Here is a 27,388-nt window from a genome sequence, read left to right as displayed (position 1 = left end):
CGATTTAAAAAAATATCTTGACATCCCTACATCAGGTCTCTATGTCACCCTTTAAATTTTAGTATTCAGTATTAATCTTAAAGTGGATTCTCCCAGTGCTGGTTTGTCACTCCGAGTAATCAGACATGGCTTTTATTAGTGCCTCTTCATGTTCATTACAGACTATTGTTCTTCCAGACACTGCTGCAGTTCAATTCAGGGACTAAAACCCAATGATCTAAACAAATGTATTACCTTGGGTCCACTGCACCAGAGCAACCGTTGTTAAGAACACATCACTAACATTACACATATGACAGCGCTGTCCTTTCACCCACATACATAAATACAGTACGGAGAGATTAATCTAAGGGGCTCCCATCCACTGTTCCTAAAGCACGTTTAATCCCTGCTCCCAATACTCCACATAAATCACATGATAGAAAATGGCTTCACAATGTCAAACCTCATATTAACTGTGCTGTAATATTTTTCTTAAAGCACAAATGGAAACAGTCCACATGGTAATTGATAACTGAACATCTACGTGCATTAGGGTTGTCGGAGAATCCATGCCCAGATATTAACTGATAGTAGATACTGGAGACTCATTTGAGCAAGTATTGATTTGATATTAAAAGAAATTGCGTGAATAAAAAAATGACCCTTGGCATATCAGTTGTACCAATCAGTTTTATATATACTAAAGGTCCTATGTTATGCAAAATTGACCCTTGTGAGCTTTAAGCCATGTTATAATGTTGTAACCTCATCAAAAACATACCTGGAGTTGCGTTTTGTTTCATTCATGCACGTTTGAATAACCTGTTATTACTAATCTCTCTACATCTCCATAGCTCAAAATGTTCAGTCCCACCTTGTGATGTCATAAAACTGTAGTTTTCAAGTTAACAGCTCCTTTTACTTTTGGTTAAATAGACAGAGTTGGCAGTTTCATGATGAAAGTGATTCTAGTGAACGTGTATGGAGTTTAAAAACACACTGGAGCATTTCCTATTGCCCTAAGATATCACAAGGTGGAACAGTGTTGAGAGAAGCACACAGCTTAAATATGCAGGATTTGTGTGTGTGTGAATGAAACAAAACACAACTCAGGGTAAGTTTTTGAGCAGGAAACTCTATAACATAGATCAGAAAATAGCATAATATGGGTCCTTTAAGTTGTATTATTACTACTATTACTATTATTGTATGTTGAAAATAGATTCAATTGTATACAAAATCTGCCTTTTTTAGTATCAGAACTGAGCATGTCACCAACAATCAATGTACAGTCCACCAATCAAAAAACAAAACAAACAAATAAAGAAAATACATGAAATAAAATCAATACCTAAAACTGTCAAAACATTTTAAGTGATATTGAGTATCATACAGGGTCACAAACCAGTTTTACCCACAGTGTGTCTTCAGCCTTAATAAATGGAGTGGGATGAAAGTATTATGAAGGGCATCTGGTATAAAGAAGCCAAATCAATACAGCAGGCAGTTGACTTTCTTTGATGACCCTGAAGGGAAATGCTGATAGGAAAACAGAGTAAGTGTAAGTACAATCGTCAATAAGCCATTAACAAAAATTGTCTCTCTGCGTGTCTAAAGTAATGTAGCCAAATACTGCATGGGTTATAGTTTGTGAAGTACTGTAATGGTTTATATAAGTATTTCTTACAGTATTTTCATTATGACATTCCAGTAGATATAAATGATAGCTACTCCCTGTCAAGTCTCACTTTAACACCTTGCATAATATTGTGTCATATATTCCCTTTTATATCGAACATGACTAATACCACATGTTAATAATCATATAATCCGTGTGATCTGTTTCATTTTCAACATCAAATGGACCACTCCCCTGAAATCAAAAAATGAAAGATGGAACATGGGGGAGAAGGAGAGAGCGAGAGAGTGAGAGAGCAAGAGAGAGAGGGATGGAGAGAGGGAGGATTGTACAAAGGCAAAGACAGTAAGTGATTTGTGATGGGCGAGCAGATTAAAAGGATTTATGTCTTTTCCTTGGGAGAGTAATAGACTGGCAACAAACAGGAATACAACCAGCACCCAGCTCACTCCCCACACTGTGTAATGACAGTCAGGTGCTGCAGATTTAAGAGCCCAACTTTACAAATGTCAATATGAGTAACAGAGCTTTTGTACCAGCGTTTGAGCTTTCAAATGTAACTGTTCACCTTTCACGGCATGCTAAAAGCTACACCTACACTGTAAGAACGCGCCTGTCACAAAATAATCAAACCAAACCGAATGAATGATTGCAAAAATACTGCAAATCTTTTCACCGTAGTCAGATTTTTCATTTGCTGAAGTCTAATTTGAAGGTTCGAAATGTTGTTATGCTCATTTCAGTGTCCCGGCAGGCTCACATCTTTTCCATTTCAAATACTGTCTCCCTTAACAAGCCATTAACTACAACTGCCAGAAAGAGAGAGAGAGAGAGACAGACCCCAAAAGATTCAGCATAAGCAGGAAAACAGCTCGGTTTAGTCCCTAAAATGATGATAGTATAATGCTACTGGACATAAAATGAATAATAATAGGAATTTTTGAGGTTTCATCTTCATGGCATATACTAGTGGATAGGTATGCACATTTGTAATTTACTTTAATTCACATTGTCTAGTACCATCGCTCTACTATGTGACCTCCAGCTTTACGATATCTGCATTTCTTTATGATAAAATAATGTTAATTTGACATTAAAAGCAAAATCAGGAGTCACTTTTAACTGAAAAATTATATCTGTATTTGTGGATGGAATAAATTAGAATGGCAGTAAAATTTTGAACTAAAAATGTGTAAAAAGTGAGAAAATTTGGCAAGATTTTGAGCAAGTTTCTCACTGCCAACATTTTGGTGACGATCAAATTGTTGATGAAATGAAGTTGGTTCTGAGTGAAAAGTGTCATAACACACAATTGAAACACTTTTTTTTGCCAGTGATTCTGCAAATGCTACCAGTGATTATGATTTTTTGATGTATTTTGTACTACATTTGTACAACATGGGATTATTTTTCAGATTCACCAGCCTCCAAAGTGACCTTTACACAATGAAATGTTAAGTTTCAAATTGAAATGTGTTGAACGGGAGATAGCTGGACTTGTTTTATTGTCATCATTAAAAGTGTTTTATTTTTCACATCCACATCTTTATCAGTACTAGGCTAATAATAAAACATAACACATGGCAACAGACACACAACAGTGTGGAAATATTTGTTATTTCACCATTCACTGATTATGCATAAAAATATTTATCTACAGTTTTGAAAATGCTACTCAAGCTATATTCAAAGTATTGTCAACCTCATATTTGGAGATTAGGGGCCCGATCTTCCCCCCGATCTTAGCACTACCACAAGTATGGGGCGTGGAGCTCTAAACCAGAGGTGTGCTGTGGCTGAATATCAGGTGGAGTGCAGCGGACTGAGGGCGTGGTGTGGGGCGTTCAGTGAATTGCCAGAATCGTAAAAATAAATATCAAACTAGTCCACTGAAAAACAACACGTAACACGCAACATAATATAATATAATGCTGTATAGTTTGGTTTGATATGGATTTGTACAAAAACTGCTCATTCACACGAGGCCGTTTACAGCGATGTCCTAAAGTGTGATTCTTACGCTTAACCCTCCCAATGCTGCGATGTCGGATTTCCTCACATTCGCGTATCCTTTCTGTCATCAGCTTCATTTAATTTTGTGACCAAATTATTCCCCTTGTGTCGCTTTGGTTACCTTAGAACTGTAAAAAAAACTGCACGGAGCCGTGGAGCGACCAGACAAAAAAAAAAAACAGAGATCAGCGCGCACATTCACTGAGCTCGGGGCTGTGACAGCAGAGTACATGCACGTCCCGTACGTGTTGCTCTCAGCAGCTCAAGATACGTATAATGCACGTAAGCGCTGCTCTATACAGACACCTGCGCATCCTGCTCCGTGTGCTCATGGCGGGCATGTCACTTCTGCGGGAAATGCAGGTCATGCAGTCACCCCCCTCGTGTGATAATGGTTTAATCCATGTCTGTGAGCAAAGCGCAAACGTTTATATGACAATAAACGTATTCCATGCTCGGCGAGACATCCACCTGTGTGGGACCAAATGCAGTGGACACCCGTGAGATGACAATGTGAGCGGTCAGCAGTAGCAGCGATGGACACTCGTAGGCCCTACCTCAGGTGAGTCCGTGGGGAGAGCAGCGGTCAGTGGGTCTGTTGTGGGCTGGGGAGCGCATGAGATAGACATTGGTCTGCTGCGTAATGGGAGGCAAACGAAATGAGGAACGTAGAGAAAACAAAAAAGGTTAATGTGTGTGCATGTGCACAACCTTACAGGCGTGCGTGAGAGAGGCAAACGTGCACACGGAGTGTTCTGAACACAAACGCAGCCGGTTTTGTTACGGCTCATCCAAAATTCTACATTCCTGGCGCCTCTAGTGGTGCGAACTTGCATCGTGGGCTCCGGAGTTGTTTTATTGCACTCAACCTTTCCCTACGCTCTTTGCTGTCAGGTTATGAGGCAAAGATTGCAAACATTACCTACATTGGCAGCGCTTTTAAATGCCACAGTGGTCACAAATTGGTTGAGATGTCATCACCATATATGTACATGTACCGTCCCACTCCATCCTCAAGCAGCGAAGTACAGCCCGACCTGGACACGCCCCCTTCTTAACGCTAAGCACTAGTGCTAAGATCGGGGGCAAAATCGGGCACTGGAAGTTATACAGTTTTTTTTTTAAAGCTACACTATGTAGCTTTTGTAGTGAAACGTTCGCCATGGAGATGTTATTATTTTGCCTTGAATTTACAGTATGACACTGAAATGATCTACCTTGCATTTATTTAATTACAGCAGTTTTTCTTGTTCAAAACAACCTTGAACAGTCATTGGCGTTGCCTCTTTACAGATCTGACCTGTAACTTCACCTGATGTTGTCACCTGCTTGTCTTCATGGAGATTTATGCCACCCTATAGCGTATTCCATGCAAAGCAATTAACATCTTCAAAGAGACAAGCAGGTGGCAGAAAAGTTACATAATGCACCATTAACAAGTGGCTAAACTAAATCCATTGACATTATGCTTGATAGATGGAAACACTGAAAAAGAGCAGGTGTGCCTACTAAAATGTCCAGTAGCTGTATGTACTTGAGTTGTATAGGGATCATTTCTCTGAGCTCACAGTTAGTCCCTGTTTGGCACACACTGCACACCTGGATGTTTGCTAACCCGGCCCAGTCTTATTTATTCACGCTGTTTGTGGGTCGTCTGAACAAATGGAGCTACATGTGGGGCTGTGGCTAATCACTGGTGCATCTGTCTTTGTACAGTGGTGTTTGGTGACCCCATGCACACACTATAGGACATTATGTTTGATGAGGCCAGGAGCAGGCAACCTGTGAGCAGCTGTCAGTCATGGAGAATTTGCTGTTTACTCAGATGGAGAGGAGTGTGGTCTGGGACAATAGGTTTACAACTGGGACGCTTCAACTAACAGCAGGCGAACACATTAATATGACCAGCTTCAACACTAAAACTCAAGCTGTTGAGGCAGTTGAGATGAGTCAATATATGCAAAATAGAATATTAAGTTTATCTTCCATAAGAGTCAAATTATGAAGCTGTTGGTGAAAATAAAACTTGCATTTTTAAACAGGATTAAGTGATTTCTTTGAATCTTTGTGGTTTATTTAATTTTAGATTAAATTCCTAGTGATGGGAACGATACTTTTTAAATGTATTTAGTTACAGAATACTGAATACCCAAATTAAAATATATTTTGTCATGTATTAGTTACAAGTTGCATTTAAATTATAGTGCAAAAAACATGTCATATATTTACGAACAGCTTTATGTTTGTTATGCATCTATTTATGTAATTAGAGACGTACATGCACACATCACTAAAGCTGTGTTTGTTTTCTCACTAATCCTGTGCAGTTCAATGTCAAAAGTACTTGATGAAGGACCGGCATGTATTCCTTTTAATTTAGGAAAGTAACTATATTCTAAATACTACCAAATGAAAAAGTAACTGTACTGGAATGCAGTAAAATGAGTATTCAGAATGCATTTTCAGTATATATAATTTGTTACTTTCCAACAACATTGATCCATCCAATTCAACATTGATGAAAAGTGTTGCTTTGTTAATTTTTACTCATTCAAAAGTACATCATGTCACTTTCCCAGCATGAGGTCTACCATTGCCTAATTCACAGTGTGGCATCAGACTTTTTTTATTTTATTTCCATGGCGATAAGCAAGTGACATCACCAGACCAAGCTACAGCTCCAATCTGTTGATAAGAGACCGTGCTCTAAGTAAAAATACATAATATTTTTCTATATATTTTTAAGCAATATAAACATAGAATTAAATAAATGCATGATAGGTTTAATGCCATACTACAGAACATTACAGCAAGGTGACAGGCCGGTGGCATACTCTCCCCCAGAAAAGTTTTAGAGGTCCTTTAAGTGCAATCAGTATTCTCTATACTTAAGGAAACTCTTTCATATACCTTTGGTTTTCTGCTGTTATGTAACTATAGAAAACCTTATGTGAGTCAGCAGCTGAGGTTTTATTGTGCTGAAGTTTGCCAGCTCTACTACGGTATATACTGCATTCAATTAGCTAATTAGTTCACTCCTCAGAGCAGTGCTGATGTGGGCTAACAGCTACCTGCGTGCCATGTTGATCAGGGAATTCTGAATATATGAGGTTACTATAAAAGACAAGTTAAGTGTTTTATAGTTCATAATATTTTGACACTTACAGCCGACACAAAAGAAGTCAACCAATAATATGCATATTCTTTTCTTTTAGCGCACGCACAGACCTTTTACTAAGCTCATTTCAAGTTGCAAATAGTTTTATTGTTTACCAGTTTATTAAACCATAACACTTTTTTTTTTTTTTTGGATAAATGTTATACTATGATTGCCAGAATGATTGCTATGCATGTCCCTGATTGGCTAATCCACCTGTCAATCAAGCCTATATGAAAATAGGGAGATTCACCAGTGACAACACATCATATCTTTGTGAAGTACAGAAAAAGCAAAAAAAAGTGTGTATTCTGAATCCCAGGCAAATACTGAGACAAAAATACATTACATATTGCTTTGCGTGGAAAAACAAGCTTAAAGGTGCATTGTGCAACTTTTTGGTTGGGGGTCCATCACTTGCTTATTTTCAATGGATACGCCATTGAGCAGCCTGGAATGTTCCACAATATGACATTAAACAGCTCTACCTTACAGTTCTTAAATTGCAGGAGGTCTTACTGCTCCAAAAGACCAAGAAAATCAGGCATTCTGACTCTGATGGGGTTGCCTCTTCATAGATCTGTCCTGTAACTTGGTCTGGTTTGGGGTCCATGAAGATAGAAAGTTTTAATACCATACTTATTAAATATTCCAGATAAAGGAAAGAAGGAGAAAAGCATTTGATGGACACCTCATGTTACGCAATGCAAAAAGTAAACATCGAGAAGTTGTTGGATTGCAGATAACTAACTCAGACAGTGCTAGTAACAGTGTAAAAATACGATATAGTCTTGAATCGTTGTTCCAGGCTAAAGAATGTCTGGAGTGACAAATTTCTAACCTAAGGAAAAGTGGAGCATAACGTCCCTTGTATTGATAGGGCGATATGAGAGAGAGCAGGCTGCGCGCTCTGCTGAAGAATCACTAAAGACAGCTTACATTTAACCGCACAGAGGCCGCAGGGGCTTATGTGACCCTCCATCAGAGACTCTGCCTGCTTTGGGCTGGTGAGCATGTATTTTGTTGTGATGCTAAGGTTAAATCTGCCTGCATAACACTATAAAAGGTATACATTACATTCAGATTGCATTAGACCCATTACACTACATTAGTTGACAAGTCGTGAAAGTAATATCTATATTGTAATTGTCAATCAATAAAGTGTAAATTTAGATGTTACTTAAACTTTTATCTGGCCCACTATTGCAATTGCTTTTATAGCAGTTCTACTATTACTACTATTATAACTACAACTATTGCTGCTGCTACTATTGCTACTACTGCTATTACTACTACTCCTATTCCTACTGCTGCTACTACTCCTACTCCTACCGCCACCACACCACTACTACTACTACTACTACTACTACTACTACTACTACTACTACTACTACTACTACTACTGTTAAAAATGTCTTAGTTGAACATTAAAATGGATAAAAATGTGTTAGAGAAGTAGTAGTAAAATATTATCAAGGTGTTCACCTCATAATTGTTATTGCAGTATTGTGATGTGAGGCAAGCATTGTAGAAATGATAAAGCAGCCCTGGATAGCTTTTAGCACTGTCCATGGGTTTCAGAGTGATTAAAAATTAGCACTGTTACCATAGCAATTAACAATTCAAAACATCTATAAACAAGAAGATGAAAACCATGAAATATTACCTGTCGTATTCTAAAAGTTTATGATTATAAAATGTTTTGTAGCCAGAATTTCCTCATGTTGACTGCACTAAAACATAACACTGAATAATATACTTCCCTTCTTTATGCTAAAACTGCAAGAAGACAAGGGCATGTATCTATATTTTCTAGGGCACCATTTTGTCACAAACCATCAAGCATTTAATCATTACTTTTGGAAGTAACTAACAATGTCTGCTGCTTCTGAAAGGATATACTTGTCTGTGATTGGTTAAATCCTCCTGTCACTCACTCATTGCGGAGGTTGACCAATAGGAGGAGAGGGTGGGGAAAAAGGTTTGTGCTTGAGCAAAGAGTTACATTCAGTGGAGAATTATTGAATCTGCTATATGACCAAAATAGCATTCAGTTTTCACAGCCCTACATGGCGGTCCATTTTATTTTAAGACTGAAATTACATCAGAACTGTTCACAACATTGCATAGCTAAATTCTATATATCGGTTTATACTACCATATTATCATCAGAAACATATAGGAACTGTAATGAAGTTATTGTACTGCTCAGTGGGGCCTCTGCACTGTGAATTTGCCCTGTATTGATATGTGAAGGGTGATTAATGTTACCGCCCACTTCATCTCGAGCCAATGAATCACTGTTACACTCCAATCTTGATAAGAGCCACAGAGAGAGAATCAATAAAAGCAAAGCAGAAAAGTATGTCTTGGGAGTCTGGCCATACTGATGAAAATGGACACGTTTTCTTGCATCCATCACAACTGTAACTAATCAAGCAGCTCTTTGAGTCAGCAATCAGCCCGTGCCACACTGCAAAGGCTTTAGACAGTTGATTTGGTAATTGAAGTCTGCACATTTGGTTCTTGTGTCAATTTTTTTCTCTTTCTCACTTGATTAGGATTTTGAAGGCTGATCGAAGTATTGTTGTATTCTTGGTGTTAAAGATGCATTCTGTAACCTTTCTGATGGAGGGTACAGTGTGCCACCTGCTTGACTCCATGGAGATGTTGTTGCTTGGATGTTCCACAGTATGATATTAAACTTCTATCTCTATGGAGACAAGTACATGATGGCACCACGTCAAGTTAAACACTAAAGTGAGATGACCCAGTTCATCATAAAATGCATGTTTTTCAAGCTGTTTCTTAGCAATAACAAGTAAATAAATAAAAGATAGGCAAGTTTCATGTCATGTCATTGTGGAACATTTCAGGCAAAGGACAAACATCTCTATAGAGACAAGCAGGTTGTGGACCCCACAGCAGAAAAACTACACAGTGTATCTTTAAAAAGCCTTCTACATATGTCCATTCTATACTGTAATACTGCATAGTCTATTGGAAAAGTATTAATGTTGAAAATGTACACGGCAACGTACTTAGAATTCATAGTTAAAAATTTATGTATTTTATGTCCTTGCTGCGAGCTGACATAAAGTTGCAAGTTTAGTTTTACCTAAAATATTCCAAAATGTTCAAATTTGATGAAAGATTTATCTTCATTTGAAAATAAAATGAGGGCTCTAACCTCTAGATTCTTTAATATTCCATGACCAAGGTACTTGAGTCTTACAATGAGTATTTTGTGTATGTTAATTTGAGAGTAAACCTTATGAATTGAATTCCCAGTCCACATATGATAGTGTATGATGAGAGCTGACTGGAGCGTCTCTGCAGAGCAGTTTGATCTGCATATTGTGGGTAATATAACATGGCTGCACCTGTGGATGTAGTTTGAACATTATGGCATGTTAAACAGAAGCTTGGGCGCTTCTCATTTGTCTTTAATCTCGCATGTAGCGACTGCAACGAGCTGAGACTGAAGCAGGAGCTGCACTATTGATTCCACTGTTGCTCATGTGTTCTGTTTTAAGAGGATGCTGCTTTATGGGCAGACATAAAAAAAAAAACAATTTAGAGGATTACAAATGTTGCATATGGTTTAGTGTTCTTCTGTGGGACTGCCTGACTTACTGCCTGATTGATGATGAGTTAGAATCAGTTTTTTTTTTCCTTCTTCTTCTGGTGTTGCTTCAGTCTTCATGTTATTGCTATAGTGGGTTGTAGACAGTGTTCAGAAATAGCTAAATGCACATGCCTATAACTAGAATGCTAATTTTGTAGTACAGACCCTCCAGAATACAGTTGCTTTCCAAAGAAATACATTGTAGTACTTTATCATGTAATTTAGACCAAACTGCAGAGTACAAAAAAACAAACAAACAAAAAAAAACAGTGATCTTTTGTCACATATTTTACACTACAATATAATGCAACAAAATACATTCAATGCATGTATCCAGTATTCTGTAATTAAACCCATTTTATAGACCGTAATTCCCATCAGTGGCAGTAGAACAGTGTGTTCTTGGATGCCTAGTTTCTTCTCATTATTGTTTCGTGAACACACAAGGGCAGTGCAGTGATTGTTTGTTAGCCTGTATGTGTCCCGGGTCTGAGCTCGGCGTTTCCCCTGACCCCATTAGGGCCCTTTTGGTTGTATGATGGCTGGTTCCTCTGGTGCTGGGATGTGGTGATGGACACACAGATGGTGCAGGGACTGCCTCACAGGCACATGACAAGTGTGGGATTTTTCCACAGCACTCCTACACTCGAGTCTGTCACTGTGTGTGTGGACTTTGTGAGCTCTCTTCAGCAGCAGGCCTCTATGCTGCAGAGATGTAATTTGTGACAGGGCTAACAGCTCAACATTAGCATGAGCCAGTTATGTCCGTTCATTTTCTGGACATTTTAGATGAACTCTGAGCTGTACTAAGGCAAATGGAAGACTGCTTGAGTTTCATAAAATTTTACTTTTCATACAGTCTTCTCTCTCAGATCATCTCCTGGTGTGCATATATTAGCGTCCAAAAAAAAAAAAATCCATACCCAGACTCTAACAGGTACTAAAACTAGTACTGAAAATAGATACTAATTTGAACTTTGAGAATGGGCTTGAGCATAAGACCACATGGTTGTACTATCTATAATTTTATATTGAAAACTACATTCATTTACTTAAAAGAAATGGTGTTTTTTGTTATCATTGTGGAATCAACTTTTGTTATTGAGCCTCATCATTAGATTGAATGTTTTGTATTCTGATTAGTATGTATTCAGCATAGAACATCAGAAATCCTTTGTTTTTCAACCATCTCACTCAATCTGTCGAGAGAAGCACCATTTGACTTACACATAGCTTTCATAAGACACAAATGTACTTCTGTGCCCATAAGCATCACAAAACCAAATAGGACTGGCTTTGAGGCGACCACTGTCACTTTTTCCATTAGTAAAATTTATGACGGTCCATAAACAGCTGACCTACATAGAGGTGTATTGTATTGTACAAGAGGACTCCTTCTGCTTTGATTTAAATATTCTCTTAATCTCTGCTTTGGTTTGCTGTTTAAGATTGCGTTTTGTGGAGGTTGTTTTAACATCTGGTAGTTTTACATGAGTCCAGCATAAGTAGGGCTTTTATTGTGTAAATACTTTCTTATCCCAAAAGAGCTTCTTTGCCTAGCTTGTAGTAGGAGGTTTATTTTCTGTCATCATTATATTTCTGTAACTGCAGTAAAGCACAAATTATTTTCTGCATCTTTGCCCCTGAGAACACTAAAAGTTGAAGTATTTATCTTTAGCCTTGTGCTCAGAGTTTCTTTAGACTTTATAGAGCTCTGATGTTAAATCCATAATTCACTCCCAGGATTTGATATCTCACACTGGGAATCCTCAAGTAACCTGTCATCTGAAGAAAGGTCTCTGTGGTCAAAACACACACACAAAAAATCAACTGTTCATTTTTTGTTTTATAACTTTTCTAACTTTGGCTTTTGTTTTTGATCTCTTTCAGATTACTAAGCAACAGCTCCAGCAGACCAAGGACCGCTTCCAGGCCTTTCTCAATGGAGACACACAAATAGTGGCAGATGAAGCATTCATCAATGCAGTGCAGAGTTATTCAGAGGTAAGTTTAACCACTACTACAATGGGCTGGACTAATTTTAAACTTTTATTTGTACTACTTGACTGCTGCATCTCTCGCTGGCATGCATAGATGACTTGGACATAATGAATAGCTTACTACCACTTCAGTATTAGCATGAGCATGAGCATGAGCAAAGTGACAATATTGCAATTATTTCACCCTTTTTTTTCAATGAATGGATGCTGAATGCTGTGGGTGACGTCACACTCGTCCACTTTTTTTTTATACATGGTTTCTGAACATAGAAAAGACAATGCTACTACAGTAACTTAATACTTTTGATTAAAAAGCTTCAAGCACTGATGATTAGAAATGACTGAATATTGATCTCAATTAAAATTGGATTAATTGCACAACCCAGTGTAGACTGCCATCATACACGATATTTATGTTTCTGCTAAAAACTAAATGCAATATATTCAAGTTGACTGTCAGGTTAGTTTTCCTTTCCCTGTCGATGGAAGGACAGAGTAGTGAAGCACTATTCGCAGCACAGTTTATGAGTCAGAGCATGTGGCTGACACAACCATCGGTCTGTAACCTCACTTTCTTGATCCTAGATGAAATGTCCCTATTACTAATACATTACCACCATATTCTACAAACCACTGAGCTGATATCCTGATGTGCTCAGGCTAAATCCACCAGAAATCCATTATTTTGCCAAAATGAAGTGTCAGGGGAAAGCCATCTGTAAATTACTTCCAGGGAATTAATTGCAGAATAACCTTCCTTCCATGCAGCCACTAATCTGACTTATGAGTTTAATATACAGTGATTTTAAATGTGGATTTGATATTGTAGATTTGGTTTATTGATAAAATTTTAATGTAATACCATAATAATACTTCCTCTAACTACACGTGAATGTTTCTCCATTGACCAATCACAATAGAAACTTTTGAAGAGCCATATATTGCTACAGAAAATTAGCAGGGGAACCCCCAGTATGTACTAGAGCCCGACCGATATATCGGTTGGCCGATATTATCGGCTGATATGGGCACCTGGAGGCATATCGGCTATCTGCCGATATGCTTGCTGATAGGGGCCGATATTTCACGTGGGCATGTGATACATCGTTAAAAATCTTAGACGCTCTACATTCTGTTCATTTAATCCAATTTACAGACGGATAAATGTCCTAATATGTGGCTCCACATCAGTATTTATCTACGGAGTCATTTGTCTGTGTGTGTCCATACTGTCCCTGAACACACCACAGAGTCGCGTCACTCACGTGTGTTTGTTTACACCTGCAGACACAGATCCAAACACTGAGATTATATTCTTTTTACGGACAATCGGTTTGAGTCTGGATTAAAAGGACATTTATTAGTGCATACTTGTGATGTGAGGAGGAGCCTGTATGAGCGGTTAGTGTTGGAAATATGTCGACTCTGAAGCTAGTTTTGGTCATTTGTTATGGGTTAGCTGCTGTAGCTCTCGCACATAAACAGGCTGTTTTCTATTGGCATATTGTAAAGTGACTGTATTGGCCGTATATTTGTTACTGGACCTGCACTGATATGTAAATGAGCTGTGAATAGACGTGTGAATTATGACATTTGCGCATATAATTAATTACCGCGGCGCGCACGTATTTACGGCTAAAGGCTAATAGCGATTGTTTCTTTACTAGTTATGGGTCGGTCGCGAACGAAATGACTCTTAGAGCCGACTCTTTGAAGCGAACGACGGGAGCCTGATCCTTACTGGGAGTCGTGTTTTCTCTTTCTCTCACTTTTTTTCTCTTCACGCCGTGTGCAGACTCGTGGTAGTTTGACAGCAGCAGCGGCTGAAAACGAAACTTTGAGAAATTTGCGTGTGCATAGGATAAAAAAAAGGAGCATATTTGGCTGTAGTTTAACATAAAATAAATAAGTCCCGGTTTAGTCCTTTTTCAGTCCTGGTTTAGACCTGGTTCAGTCCTGATTCAGTCCTGCTTTAGACGTGCTTTAGACCTGCTTGCAACAAAACAATCTGAAGAGCCGCTTGGGAGCCAAAAGAACCAGCAGCTTTTAGTGAGCCGAGCCAAAAGAGCCGGTTCTCTAAAAAGAACTGGAATACCCATCACGAGTGTCTAGAATGTGATGCAAAAATGCCATTAAACCAACCTACTGTCTGTAAATATGATGTAAAGAGGCAGAATAACAATAAATGTTGCCTAAATAAACCCAATTTAAAATCCACCAGAGCCAAACCTAACTTTTTTAAACAATTCAACATTTACAGTGAATTTTTACATCACTAAATATATCGGCGATTATATCGACTATCGGCAGCTCCAACTCTCATTATATCGGTTTCATATCGGCCACAGCAAAATCCATATCGGTCGGGCTCTAGTATGTACAATGTACAATATAATTTAAAACATTATCTGGATTTTTTTTTTTTTACAATGAGTCATTGGCAAAAGAGTAAGTGTAAGAAAAGGGTAAACCTTTTATGACAAAAAAAAAGAGAACTGTAATAATATAAAAGCTGTATGAAACACTTTTGTTCTTAGTTTGTCTATGTTTCCTAGCATAGTCATAGCAGTTGCCTATCTGACCCCCTCCAGCTCACATGCGATTGTATGGGCTGTTTCTGTTACATATGAGTGCATTAGCCTGACTCACTATTGCTCTTGTAATTATCCACAGGTATTCCTAAAGAGTGACCGCGTGGCTAAGATGGTGCAAAGCGGGGGCTTCTCGGCGGGCGACTTCAGAGAAGTGTTCAAGAGACACATTGAGAAGCGTGTGCGCAGTCTGCCCGAGATAGACGGGCTGAGCAAAGAGACGGTGCTCAGCTCGTGGATGGCCAAGTTTGACACCATCTACCGCGGAGACGAGGACCCCCGCAAAGCCCAGCAGCGCATGACCGCCAGCGCAGCCTCAGAGCTCATACTCAGCAAGGACCAACTGTATGAGATGTTCCAGAATATTCTCGGCATCAAGAAGTTTGAACACCAGCTGCTGTACCAGGCCTGTCAGGTAAGAGACAAGAGGTAGAGGATTTCATACATCCGCTCAACAGAGCATAGATAATGCAAGATCACAGTACAGACACAAGCTATTCAGGGCAGAGCTGATATTAGCTATATATTTCCTCTGGGATCAATAAAGTAGCTATTTATCTATCTATCTACCTAAATGTACCAAACATACACATGTAGAATATACATTTTGGAAGTATTCAGAATACCTTAACTTCCCAAAAGGAATTCACTGAGGTACTTGATCATGCACTTTCTGGTTCATAATGTACAGTACAGGAAAAAGAGTAAACAACATACATGACTTATTTTTCCTAATGTTAAATAAAGATAGCAGAGAGTAAGATAAAACAGTAAAATAAAACCTTTTTTCCAACCTTGAAACTGCCAGTGCTATGTATTGCAGTTTGAAGCATATTTGAGCTGGTGTATCTAATAAAGTGTAGTCTGTATTTTTATTCTCGTCTTCTTCTCTGTGTAGTACCCAGCATGGGCAGGTTGATTTAAACTTTACAGGGCTACACAGTCAGTGCAGTGATTTCCTTTAAGATAAAACTTGTTTTATGTTTCCAGGCCATCAATACTTGATTAGATAGTGGCCTGTGTTGAGATTGCGGGGAGACATTTAAGTGCACATGTGGAACAGTGCTATCCTTGCCTTATTGTCTTTACTGCAGCGGTTATAGCAGCAGTAATGACTTCTCTCTTCAGGAGCTGGATTAAAAGTTTAATCACAGCAGGGTAGGACGGGAGCTTTTCTCCAAATTTGCATGGACTAGTCATTTCAAGTATGACGACAATGGCACTATTTTGCCTTTTTATAGCTTCACAGGCCTGCAATTCAATCAAGCACTCCGGTTGTAATGTTAAAATGTAAATACTCCATCTGCTTCTAAATGTAGAAGCTTCTTAGGGCTAGTCTGCACAAACAAAACTTTTGTGTTGAACTCAGTGGGTGGTGTGAGGCCTACATTTCACTATATATAAAAAAATACATATTTCTCATTGGGCTGTTGTTGGATGTTTAGTTTTATTTCTTATAGCAGGAGATTTACTTTGAGGTCAGAAATAATCCAGAGAAAATGCTACTAGTATCTTCCTTTCACACTTCCCACACTAAACATGGAGACACGACTAAAGAATGGCCCAGGCTAAACAAACAGTTGTAAAACATATGTGCTTTTGTAGCCGGCTGCCTCTGATCATGTTGTTAGAAGTCGATTTATACATTGACTGGAGCAGCCTCCATGTTGTGAATGTACAAGGCTCAGTGAGAGCAGCAGAGCACAGCAGCACAGCTCGCGGCAGCCGGGATTTTGATGAAAGCTTTCCAGGGATTGGCTGAGAATCAGAGCTCATGTTTTTGAGCATGGATTTACATTTATGCAGTAAATGGCAAAAGGGAAGAGAAGAGCAAGCGCCCCTCATGACAAAGTAAAGATTGAGAAGAAAGGTCAGACTGACTGTACTAACCAGCCTCTGGACTCTTGTCCCTGATGAATACCATAAAACGAGATTTTTGAGGTGCACTATGTACTTAGACTGCAGTGTCCTACAGTATGGTATAACCATAATCTATCTTTCATTTATTAGTTTTTTTTTTTTCCAAAAACCGTGATATATTTCAAATATACCTGTATATATAAGGAAAGAAGGTTTTGGATCCTCCATCTAAAAACATACATAGTGTTCATTTAATTACTTGGCACAAACTATTTCAAACCTGGTATATATCAGCAACCCAGATTATTTGTGGTTACAAAAAAATCACTATGACAAATTGCAATACACTGATACTACTTTAAATACTCACTTAAAGGAATCTACTGTACGCCTACATTGAAATCAGATTATTCAGTTGTTATTAATAAACATTGTATTCAATAAAATAACACTGCAGGTCATTTAAACCAAATTGGCAGATTAAATTACCTGGGCTGGTGTAGGTATGATCATTGGATTCAGACTCCCCCTGAACGTGCAGTAAATCTCTGCCTATGGGGCTCAGACTGAATGCATGCTCAAATCAGCTTTCCTCCGGGGCATTGAAAAAGAGCCCCCCTCTTCCACTTTAATTTGTCTTGTCAGCAACTGTTACTTGGGAAATGAGGCTTGCTTGGCTTCCTGGTTTAGCCCTTAGCTGATATAATTGTGTAATGGAGCCCCTTCGCTGCACACAGGATTGGGAGAGGAGCAACATATTTATGCCTGCCCAGCCACGTCCAAGCAAAAACAGGCAATCATGTTCAAAATGCAGACGGCGCCAGCATGCACGGTGAGCTCTGAAATCTGATGTACGTGCAAAAGTTGAGAATAACCCTAAACCCATTTGGAGGTAAAACTGGATTATTTTCAACCTTTATATGCAGGGAAATTCACATTGAGAATAACATCTCTTCCTCCCAAGCACAATCGCCAAGAGGGAACAGTAGAAATTGCATGCCAGTTACAATCAGCACACTGTCACATTCTCACAAAATGTGTTAAGAAATTAAAAGCTATCGTATCTTATCAGCACAAAACCAAGAGTATCAAGCACAATGTAAAACTGTATTTATTTACTTCTTTTGGAATGATCCTGTTCTATTGCAGGATAGGGCTTCATGCCTCTCCAACTGGTGAAAGTCTTATAGTATAGTTAGAAATATTATTGGGAACAGTGATTTTGTAACACCCCAAGAAGGAACATTTTCAGATTAGAGAATTTTTCAGATCACAGAAGCACATGCCCTAATTAGCATGTTGTGCTTGTGGATACAACTAAAGCATTTAAAACAGACATCAGATGCACAGTGCCGCTCTAAATATAGCACAGATGTTGAAATTCCAGCCCTCATCTAGTTTTAAGCCCTGCCCACTCAGCCTGCTTTTGTTTTGTACCTCATTCCAGAAAGCTGTTAATATCCCAGCGGCCTCCAGGATTGAGCCGTGAGCTGTGCTGTTGACTAGAGCCATGTTTGTGCTGTCACCTTTAACCTGCTGTCAGTTTGGCTAGCACTGAGCCTGTGTCACCTTTATTCAGCCACTGTGCCACTGTCCACTTTGGTTAAAGCAAAACTCATTGTATCTGTGGCTGCTCAGTGAAATTTTGAATGATTTTATTCAGTTGCTCATCATAGAAGGGAGGGTTATTTTGTCCCTGTGACATTAAAAAAAACATACAATTGTGATGCATTATGTAGTAAAGATAAATATGCAACGAACAATTATTAATTAATTATTTATTTGGCATTTTTGACCTTGTAAATGAATATGATAGAAATGCCCAGATGTTACTATCAATTACGGAATGTTATAAAATGGAGACCAATTGCAGAAATATCAAATGTAAGAATTGTTTATTGCTGAGATATATTTGTATTTCTATATTTTACACTTACAATCATATAATTGACACCAGTCTCTTGCTATTTTTGTTACTTATTCAGAATTTATTATTACCATATTTTTGCTTTTTGTTATTATAATATATTGTGATGTGTGGGCTACTGTGTCCAAATAATTTCCCTCATGGATCACTAAAGTCTAAGTCTAAATCTAAATGAGACTAATGACATAAATACAAATCAATTATACTGTTATAATATGTAATTTTCTGTACTGGACAGTGCTCTCAAATAGATTTCTAAAATAAGTAGAATAGCTCTCTACACATTGTTAAGTAATATTAAGACTCTACTTCATTGAATGTAGTAGTATTATTAACTTATCACCACTATAATCTCCCACTACGCCCATGTCATCAGCATTAAGTAACACAGGGGCAACAACAGCAGGGTCTGGCCCATCCCCCCTTTACACTATCTGCTCACTTCCCCCATCTCCCTATAAGCAGCAACATCCAAAACTGCAGTGTCAGACCTAAAGTACTGGGTTTCCGGGCAGGACACTGACATGTCTTTGGGGATTCAGATGTCACAAACTCTGCAGCTCGATCTTGCCCATGGTATAATTTTTTTGAGAAGTGTTTTGACAGTTGGTGCAGTTTTGCTATAGCAGCAGGGGGAAAAGGTCAACTTCACCACATACTCATGGCAAGAACACAATCAGTCACAGTTATGGCTAGGGCTGAATCTGCTTTTTATGGTGTGAGACAGGACTAAATGGGACATAAAAGATGGTTGTAAGGCCTCCCTCGTGAAGATGGTTTGTGCTGTTTGTGTGTCATTGTGCGGTGCAGTCGTGTAGGAAGAGCTCAAGAGCCTGTATTGTGTTGCAGCTGGTGGCAAAGTCACATTATGTGCTCTACTAAACAGGAACTCTGAGCTGAGGAGCAGAGCGGCCGTCGGAGCACTGGGCACCACTGGTTATGGCAGCAGGCTTTAGCTAACACTATAAGACCTGCTGTAAAAGTGACAATCAAACATCACTCTAAGACAGGCATGTCCAAACTATGGCCCGGGGGCCAAATGCGGCCCTCAGACAAATTTTTCTTGGCCCTCAGGCTTCCAGGTGAATTGGCCCAAATTACCTTGCATCAATTAAAAAATATTTTTTTACTGCAAGTTTTTTGAAAATGTACCTTGATAAAGCTAATATTTAATATTTCGTTTGTGATTTTAAGGATCTTAGCATGAATAAAAACTGGTGGCTCATTCTAACATATTAAACATGCACACATTTCAATTATTCCCTGTACTGAGCACCAGTCTATGGCCCTTGATCGGCCCTCTGCTTCATCTGTGTTTAGATATGTGGCCCTTGATGAAAAAAGTTTGGACACCCCTGCTTTAAGATGAAGACACAATAACAGCACTATCAGTTACATAAATGGGAAATGAATGAATGCAGTTTTCCCATTAATGTAAACGTTATGTTCTATTTAATTTTTTCTTGTGTCTCTGATAGTTGAACTGATGTGTCACAGGACTACTTTTCGGCCTCCTGCCTTATTCATATAGTGTTATTATGAACACATAAATAATACTGGATGTTGAAACTTTGCCTTGAATATTTCACACTATGACATTAAACTTGTCTTGCATTTTTTATTACTTTTTTATGGCTGTGAATGGGCTCGCCAAGATCTTACCTGTAACTTGATCTAGTGTCAGCTGCTTGTCTCCATGGAGATAGATAGGTTTAAAGTTAATGTAATATTATAGTAAATTTGAAAGCCATAAATATGATTATTTACCCCATAGAGATGGCCAAAGTAAATTCTATGCCTCAGCAAGCATTGATTTAGATACTGGTCTTGCCATGCATTCTTGCCAAGAAATGCTGGCTTGTAACTCCCTGTGGCTTAATATTTACAGATCAAATAAGTAAACACTTGCTTAAGGAGCAGCACTTGATTTTTTCATGTAATAAGTCAAATCTTTTATACCTCAGCACTTATATATCATACATGCAGCACAGAGGGTCAAAATGAGACTGCTGTACTATTTGAAATCTAATTATAAAGCATTTTTATCAACCATGAACCAGGAAGTAACTCTGCCTGGTAAGCTGTTTTTCACTTTTTTTTTTAAGATGCCTTTAAATAAAGGCCTGTTATAAGTTCACATTGTAATGGTGAGAAAGATTAGAAATGATTTAAATGATACTTATTCTCTGGTAGTCTTCAAATGGATCAATACCAATGCTGATCATGTGTGGTCCATTCACTCATTGTTCCTGTCTTTTTGACCCTCTGTGCATCCCCTCCCTTTTGCTAACAGCTGCTCCGTGACTTTTGCTCACTCCCCTTTAAAAGGATCTTTGAAAGGGGCAGAGAATCAATATGATAAATCCAGAAGGACAGGCCGTTTTAATGTAATCAAAGTGGGAAAAGTACCACAAAGCCAAAAGCCAATGTGAGGTCAGTGTTGGCTCTTCTCCCAGTGTCAAAAACTATGCACAATTTAGACTAAAAACAGGCAAAAAGTCTGAAATTTATATTTGGACATTTTATAACCAAGGATAAATTTTTTTGTTGGAAATTCTAAATGGAAAGGCCAAATCAACATTTTTAAAAGTAATATTATTTTTGAGTGTTAGTTGTTATTGTTGAATAACCTTGTAAAAGTGAAATCAGGAAACGCTGAAGCACAAGCCTTCATTGTTTTCATTTTCAGTGGTAAACAGGTGTAAAAGCAAGGATGTCCTGTTGGTGTCTTATACAGCATAGCTCAAAATGCATTGTCAATGCAACATTACTTACTCATGAGACCCATCCTGTTATAGGCAACATTTTTGAGGACTTTTTCATTCAAAAGATATAATATTTTGTTTTCAAATACTGCTATGGAGATGGTCATAATTTCTCATCATTCTGGACCCATGGATAATTATAGTAGCAATGTAACTAGGAATATTATTGCTATTCTCACTTTCATTACCACTGCTTTTATAGGGGTAATAAAACAAGAAGTTGAAAGCAGAGAAAGACATCATGGTTCTGTTCTGTTTGCTTGTGTCAGCTAATATAAAACTCTCATTCATTATTGATGTGTCAGAGGGGGCCTGGATTTCTCTGCGGGGCAAAAACTAGGCTAACTGATGTCAGATGACTCCTGATGTGGTACCACTCTGCCCAACATCACCTGCCTATTTACACTGGTGGGCATGTCATAACAATAAAAAAATGTCATATGGTGAATTGCATTTCTGATAAAGATTCAAAGAGAGAATTATTCAAACATTTTGTCATAAATTAGGTTATTGTATTTGCGTATTAGCCATCAATGCATTACACAAAACATTGAGTGCTCTTTGTTTGTGTCCTCAGCCTGGATAAAACACACAATAGCATATGGATAGGCATACAGGATTGTCAAAAAAAAAATAAAAAAAATATATATATATATATATATATATATATATATGTATTGATACTGGGAAAAAAAACAAAAACAAAAAACTGATAAATTAGATAAAATTTGACTTAAATAGTTTCGAATGGTCTAGATCTACATTAGACATGGTAAACTGTTTGTGTTGAAAATTACACACTATTGTCTTTTTAACATCATTGGTCATCATTTAGCATTGTGATACTATAAGAGCATATAGTTTAAAACAATGCAACATTAATATGCTAATGTTAGAATGCTTGGAGGCAAATGGTTTGACTTTTTGAGGTGAGTGAAATCAGCCTCAGTGCGTTGGTCCTGCTGGTCTCTATGGTGATGGTCCCTGTGAGGCTGTCATGTGCACTGCCACACCAGACTGCCATGATTACAGCTTTCAACAAACCATTTTAGCTTTCATGAATGCATTTTCAATGACAAAATCAGTGCTTGTTTTTGCTGTCACATTTTCTTTTTTCCAGCTCATTAAAAAAATAGCTCAGTGTTTTCATCATTGTAGGTATTGTATTAAACTCTTAAATGCTAACAGACCTTGACACAAATGAAAAAGCCAGGCATGTCACTCAAGTCAGCCAATCTAGCCATTTCTATATAAAGTGTGTGATTACTGATGCAAGATGTATAAGATGCAATACAGGCTATATACAGTATGTGTTTGTGTTTTTGCATGTGAATTTGGCATTCAGGGTAGCTTATACATCAAGCATGTGACAAATGCATTGATTGATTAATCTACCATACTTGTTTATTGTGTCACAATTTTGTTTTATATTATCTCTAAGAATAATCTAAATATACTATTAATTGTCATTGGCTTGGGCACCTATACCAACATAATGAGATAGGAACCATATGTGAATATGTGAATTATATGTGAAGCAATAGCATATAAATGGTGTTTCATACTGTATCATTGAGGCAGTTCCTGAATTGAGCCCAATGAGTCTTGATATAGACTTGGTTTGGTCCTATTCTAGTCCTGGTTTAGTTCAGTTTTAATGTGGCATGTGTTAGTGTTGCCACAATGTGGAAATTTTAAACTTGATTTTGATACTTTGCGAAAGGCTTGGTGATAATTTAAGTACCACAAAATGTATCCATTTTGTTTAGGCAATTTATTTAATTGATTAATGTAATATAGTTTTGTTAATGTTATCATTTGTTCTTATTTTAGCTAAGATATAGATCAAAACAATTCTAAAACTCAATCAGAAATTTAAAATTTTGTCCTGTTTTGCCAGTATTGACTCTTAGTTTACATAGGCTACTATTTTAAGTGTTTATAAGTGTCTGAGTATCATTTTTTACAGCACTAGCTGAGTACCTGTTATAGAAGTTATTAAAGTAGCTCAGTAGGAGGAGACTCTGGATGTAGTGTCCATTCAAGTCTGGCCATGCATCTTCTTCTGATGTATTACAGCAGAGCAGTCTCCTTAGTGGTATGTGTAAGTCTTAAAGGTGCTGTACCTGATTTTATTGCCTTTCAATTTCCTAATGCATTCCTTGCATCATAATTATTCATTGTGATGAGTTTATAAGCACTTTTTAAGGCCAGTTTTAAGAGGCCAGTTTTAGCATGCTAACAATGCACTGGAGGGTTAAAAAAGTACTTATAATTATATACAGATAGGACACAGCAGTCTCATTTAGACCGCTGTAAAATAAAAGAAAGTTTTGCTCAACTGCCTAGAAAAAAAAGAACTATGGTGCACCCTTCGTATTTGTGTGGTACTCATTAGTTCCATACCGCTGTCCTGCCATGTGACCTTGTTGACCTCTTCCTTTGTGTTTTGCAGTTGGATAACCTGGACGAGCAGGCTGCACAGATCCGCAGAGAGCTGGATGGCCGTCTTCAGATGGCAGACCAGATTGCCAGAGTGAGTCAGACTCTGCAGGAGACTCTTCAGATTCCCTTTAATAAGCCCTGTTGTATAGTTGGTAGTATGTTGCTAATATGGTGATACTTGGTGTTGGGAGCCTACTGTGAGCAAGCGGCCACCCACTCACCTGCTCTCATCCAAAGTGGGACACATTCCTACTCTGGCTGTGTATCACAATGTCTCAATATTGCTCAATATTTTGAATGTTTTTTAATACCCTCACCTATAACCCAGTAGGGCTATATATAGTACAAAGAGAGGTTTTGAGGTTTAGAATGTATGTAACATTTGGTTAGTAGTTACAAGTTTGTTTTTAATTTCTTCATTTATTTTGTTACCAGGGTGGCAAGTTCCCTAAATTTGTGTCCAAAGAGATGGAGGCCATGTACATCGAGGAGCTGAAGTCATCCGTGAACCAGCTAATGGCCAATTTAGAGAGCATGCCCGTGTCGAAAGGAGGGGAATTCAAACTGCAGAAGCTCAAGCGGGGACACAATACCTCCATCATCGACATGGGCCAGGAGGACGAGAACACACTGTCCAAGTCCGACGTAGTGCTGTCCTTCACACTCGAGGTATGCACACGCCCCATTAGGAACTTTATTTGAATAGGCCCATTCTCGTAGATTCTGTCACATTTCAACCACTCCACTCTCAGAAGTTGGAAGTACTGTTCCTAAAAATGTCTTAAAATATGAGTACTGACATTTCAGAATAAAGGTGAAAAGTCGTTTTAAAGAGCACTGTAAAGCACTGTAAAACTTTTCTGGTGGTGGGTCTGTCACCTGCTGGTCCCCATGTGGATGCTATGCCAGGAATGGTCCGTATTATGGTATTAAAATTATTGATCTCCAGGAAAATAGAATGCATGTGTCTCAGGTTATTTTGAACAATAAAAAGACACATCTTCAATAAACAGAAAAGAGATATGTTTAATGCCACACTGTGGAACATTCCAGGCAAAGCAATCACATTTCCATGGAGATGAGTTGACCAGCCCTCCACCAAAAAAGTACATAGTGCACCTTTAATTATCATTTAGTTGAACTAAACCAAACTGAAGAAACCCATATATGAAAGAACTTTGAGACCAGCTCTAAACAGTCACAGAGGACTGCGCTTCCAGCTCTCTCACTCCTGAGACAGAGCCGTATCAAAGATGCCCTGAGTGTTTTTGGTGATGTCATGACCCATCACTACATTTGGTGGGAGTCACAGTCACCAAGACAAGCCCTGATGAAGCTGCCTGGTTGGTAGCTAAATGTCAGCTTCAAAACTAAGTCCAGTTGGTTTGATTTAACTCGTTGATAAAACCTATTCCTCTCCATATTTATTCCTTGATGTCTTTGCATCAATTAGTTTTAAAGTAGTTAATTACAAAAGGTAATACATACAACTGCAAAAGACAATTATTAAATATTTAAAAAAACAACAATGAATTCACATAGACAAGATCTCTTTTCAGATGGACATATGACCTCACTGTCAAAGGTTATGTCATTAATGCATTGAAACAGGCTTTCTTCTTCATTCCATTATTACTCAACTTAAGAGTATGTCCATAAAGCCCATACATTCCACCACTATAACAGCTAGACTTATTTCTAAGAGCGCCGCATGTGAAACCAGCCGCAGCCCTTTTAACCTGCTCCTTTAATGTGAATGTGAGTCATCCTATTATCAGCTCATCATCGAGGTGCTCTCACCAGTGAAAGAGGAGCGGTCACACCTCCATTTATGATAGCGTGTGAATCCACAGTCGTACTGTTCTGTGCCGGTGACGCTCATTGTGAACTCAAATACACCGGAAAACAAGCCAGTCAATTATTTGCACAATATCACCTGACCAAAAAACACAAAACATTCTGTCTGTATCCTGCAAAATGAGTAACTCTGTAGTTTAGACCTTTGCAAAGATGTATATGGGATTGTATTTAGTGTTTAGCAGTTCAGTATGTTCTCAAATGTTAATGCTGGTGGACATGTGAGCTTTGAAAAGAGTCCTATTGAAATATAAACTGCAAATCTATTTGCAGTAGCAATGTTTGAAAAATATTAACTGAACAAACCCCCAGCTGTCAGATAACTATAACAGGTCTGGTTGCTGTTACTATATAGAATCATTTACCACTAATGTTAATTAATTGTTCATTAAAGTAACATGATGATATAAGTGTTAATAATACTGTACATACACATACCTTAAACTAATCAGCTTAATGCCTACCGGCCAATCTTGATAATACTTAATATTGCCTGTCACTCATTTATAGTGTTTGCCTCCAGCAGAACATTTCATTCTTATTGGTATTAAATAGTGCCTATGTAAAACATACAGCCTGTAAATGTGCATTGCCCAGTTCTGTGTTCTGCTATGTGGACTCTAATACATAATGAATGTTTTTAGTGTTACAGTTACTAATAGGTAGCCTTAATAATAGTCAAAATTTTATCTAAATAATTTCAAAATTACACTATGGACAGTGTACTCCTTCTTCTCTGCATGTCTTATGGTATTACATTTTTGAACACATCTGCTTCTGCTTTTCTGAAGGACAAACATACTGACCACACATTTTACTATTGCATCTAAAATTGACAGCAGCCCCATGTGATGTATAGTGTTTTGAAAAGTCATAGTAGAATTTCAACAAAGTTATTAATAGTGCAGTGCAGTGCAGTGCAGCAGAATGAAAATTTTACACCAAGTGGGATTTAAACATGTCCCCACTTTATGTACATTGTTCTGTCTGATAACACCACAGTGATAACACAAAACATCTAACTATCCAATCATGGTATTTAGTGTTTAGTTTTGATTTTAGTTTTAAATTTTAGGGGTATCTGGGTATCACATGAAAAACCTACTTAAGTAAAAGGATTAAAGTACCGTTTTAAAAATGTACATAAAGGTGCACTATGTAACTTTTTGGTTGGGGGTCCGTCACCTGATTGTTTCTATGGATATGCCATTTCTTTGCCTGGAATGTTCCACATTAGGACATTAAACAGCTCTCCTTTACATGTATTTAATTACAAGATCTGACTTGTAACTTGGTTTTTCACACAAATTTTGAGGTTTAATAAAGATTCAAATGTAATGACTTTAATAAAGATTTGGCAGAACTTTGAGGAAACAATTAAATCGATCAGAATATCTTTTTTAAACCCTGTGCTATCAATTGCCTCCCGCCTCATGCCCAAAGCTGTTGGGATAGGCTGCTGCTGCTGCAAAGGTTAAGCAGTAGAAAATGAATGGATTTGACATGTCATGTTGCTGGTGAGTC

At 38.0% G+C, this 27,388-nt stretch overlaps 1 protein-coding gene across 13 annotated transcripts in view; it reads left to right on the top strand.

The window, feature by feature from the left end:
• The window catches only part of cadpsb (Ca2+-dependent activator protein for secretion b), a 61,716-nt gene that overhangs the window by 7,779 nt on the left and 26,549 nt on the right, over positions 1 to 27,388 (top strand). For all 13 annotated transcript variants that reach the window (XM_055160481.1, XM_055160482.1, XM_055160474.1 and 10 more), the window contains exons 2-5: positions 12,310 to 12,423; positions 15,093 to 15,425; positions 24,018 to 24,098; positions 24,443 to 24,676. In XM_055160481.1, the coding sequence (XP_055016456.1) occupies positions 12,310 to 12,423; positions 15,093 to 15,425; positions 24,018 to 24,098; positions 24,443 to 24,676 (762 nt within the window). The remainder of the gene's footprint in view (positions 1 to 12,309; positions 12,424 to 15,092; positions 15,426 to 24,017; positions 24,099 to 24,442; positions 24,677 to 27,388) is intronic.

Source organism: Boleophthalmus pectinirostris, unplaced genomic scaffold (genome assembly GCF_026225935.1).
Source record: "Boleophthalmus pectinirostris isolate CB_2022bp ecotype Guang Dong unplaced genomic scaffold, ASM2622593v1 HiC_scaffold_3, whole genome shotgun sequence".
In the NCBI taxonomy this organism is placed as follows: Eukaryota; Metazoa; Chordata; class Actinopteri; order Gobiiformes; family Gobiidae; genus Boleophthalmus; species Boleophthalmus pectinirostris.
The sequence above is the reverse complement of the archived record's forward strand: the minus strand, read 5'-3'. Positions and strand labels throughout refer to the sequence as shown.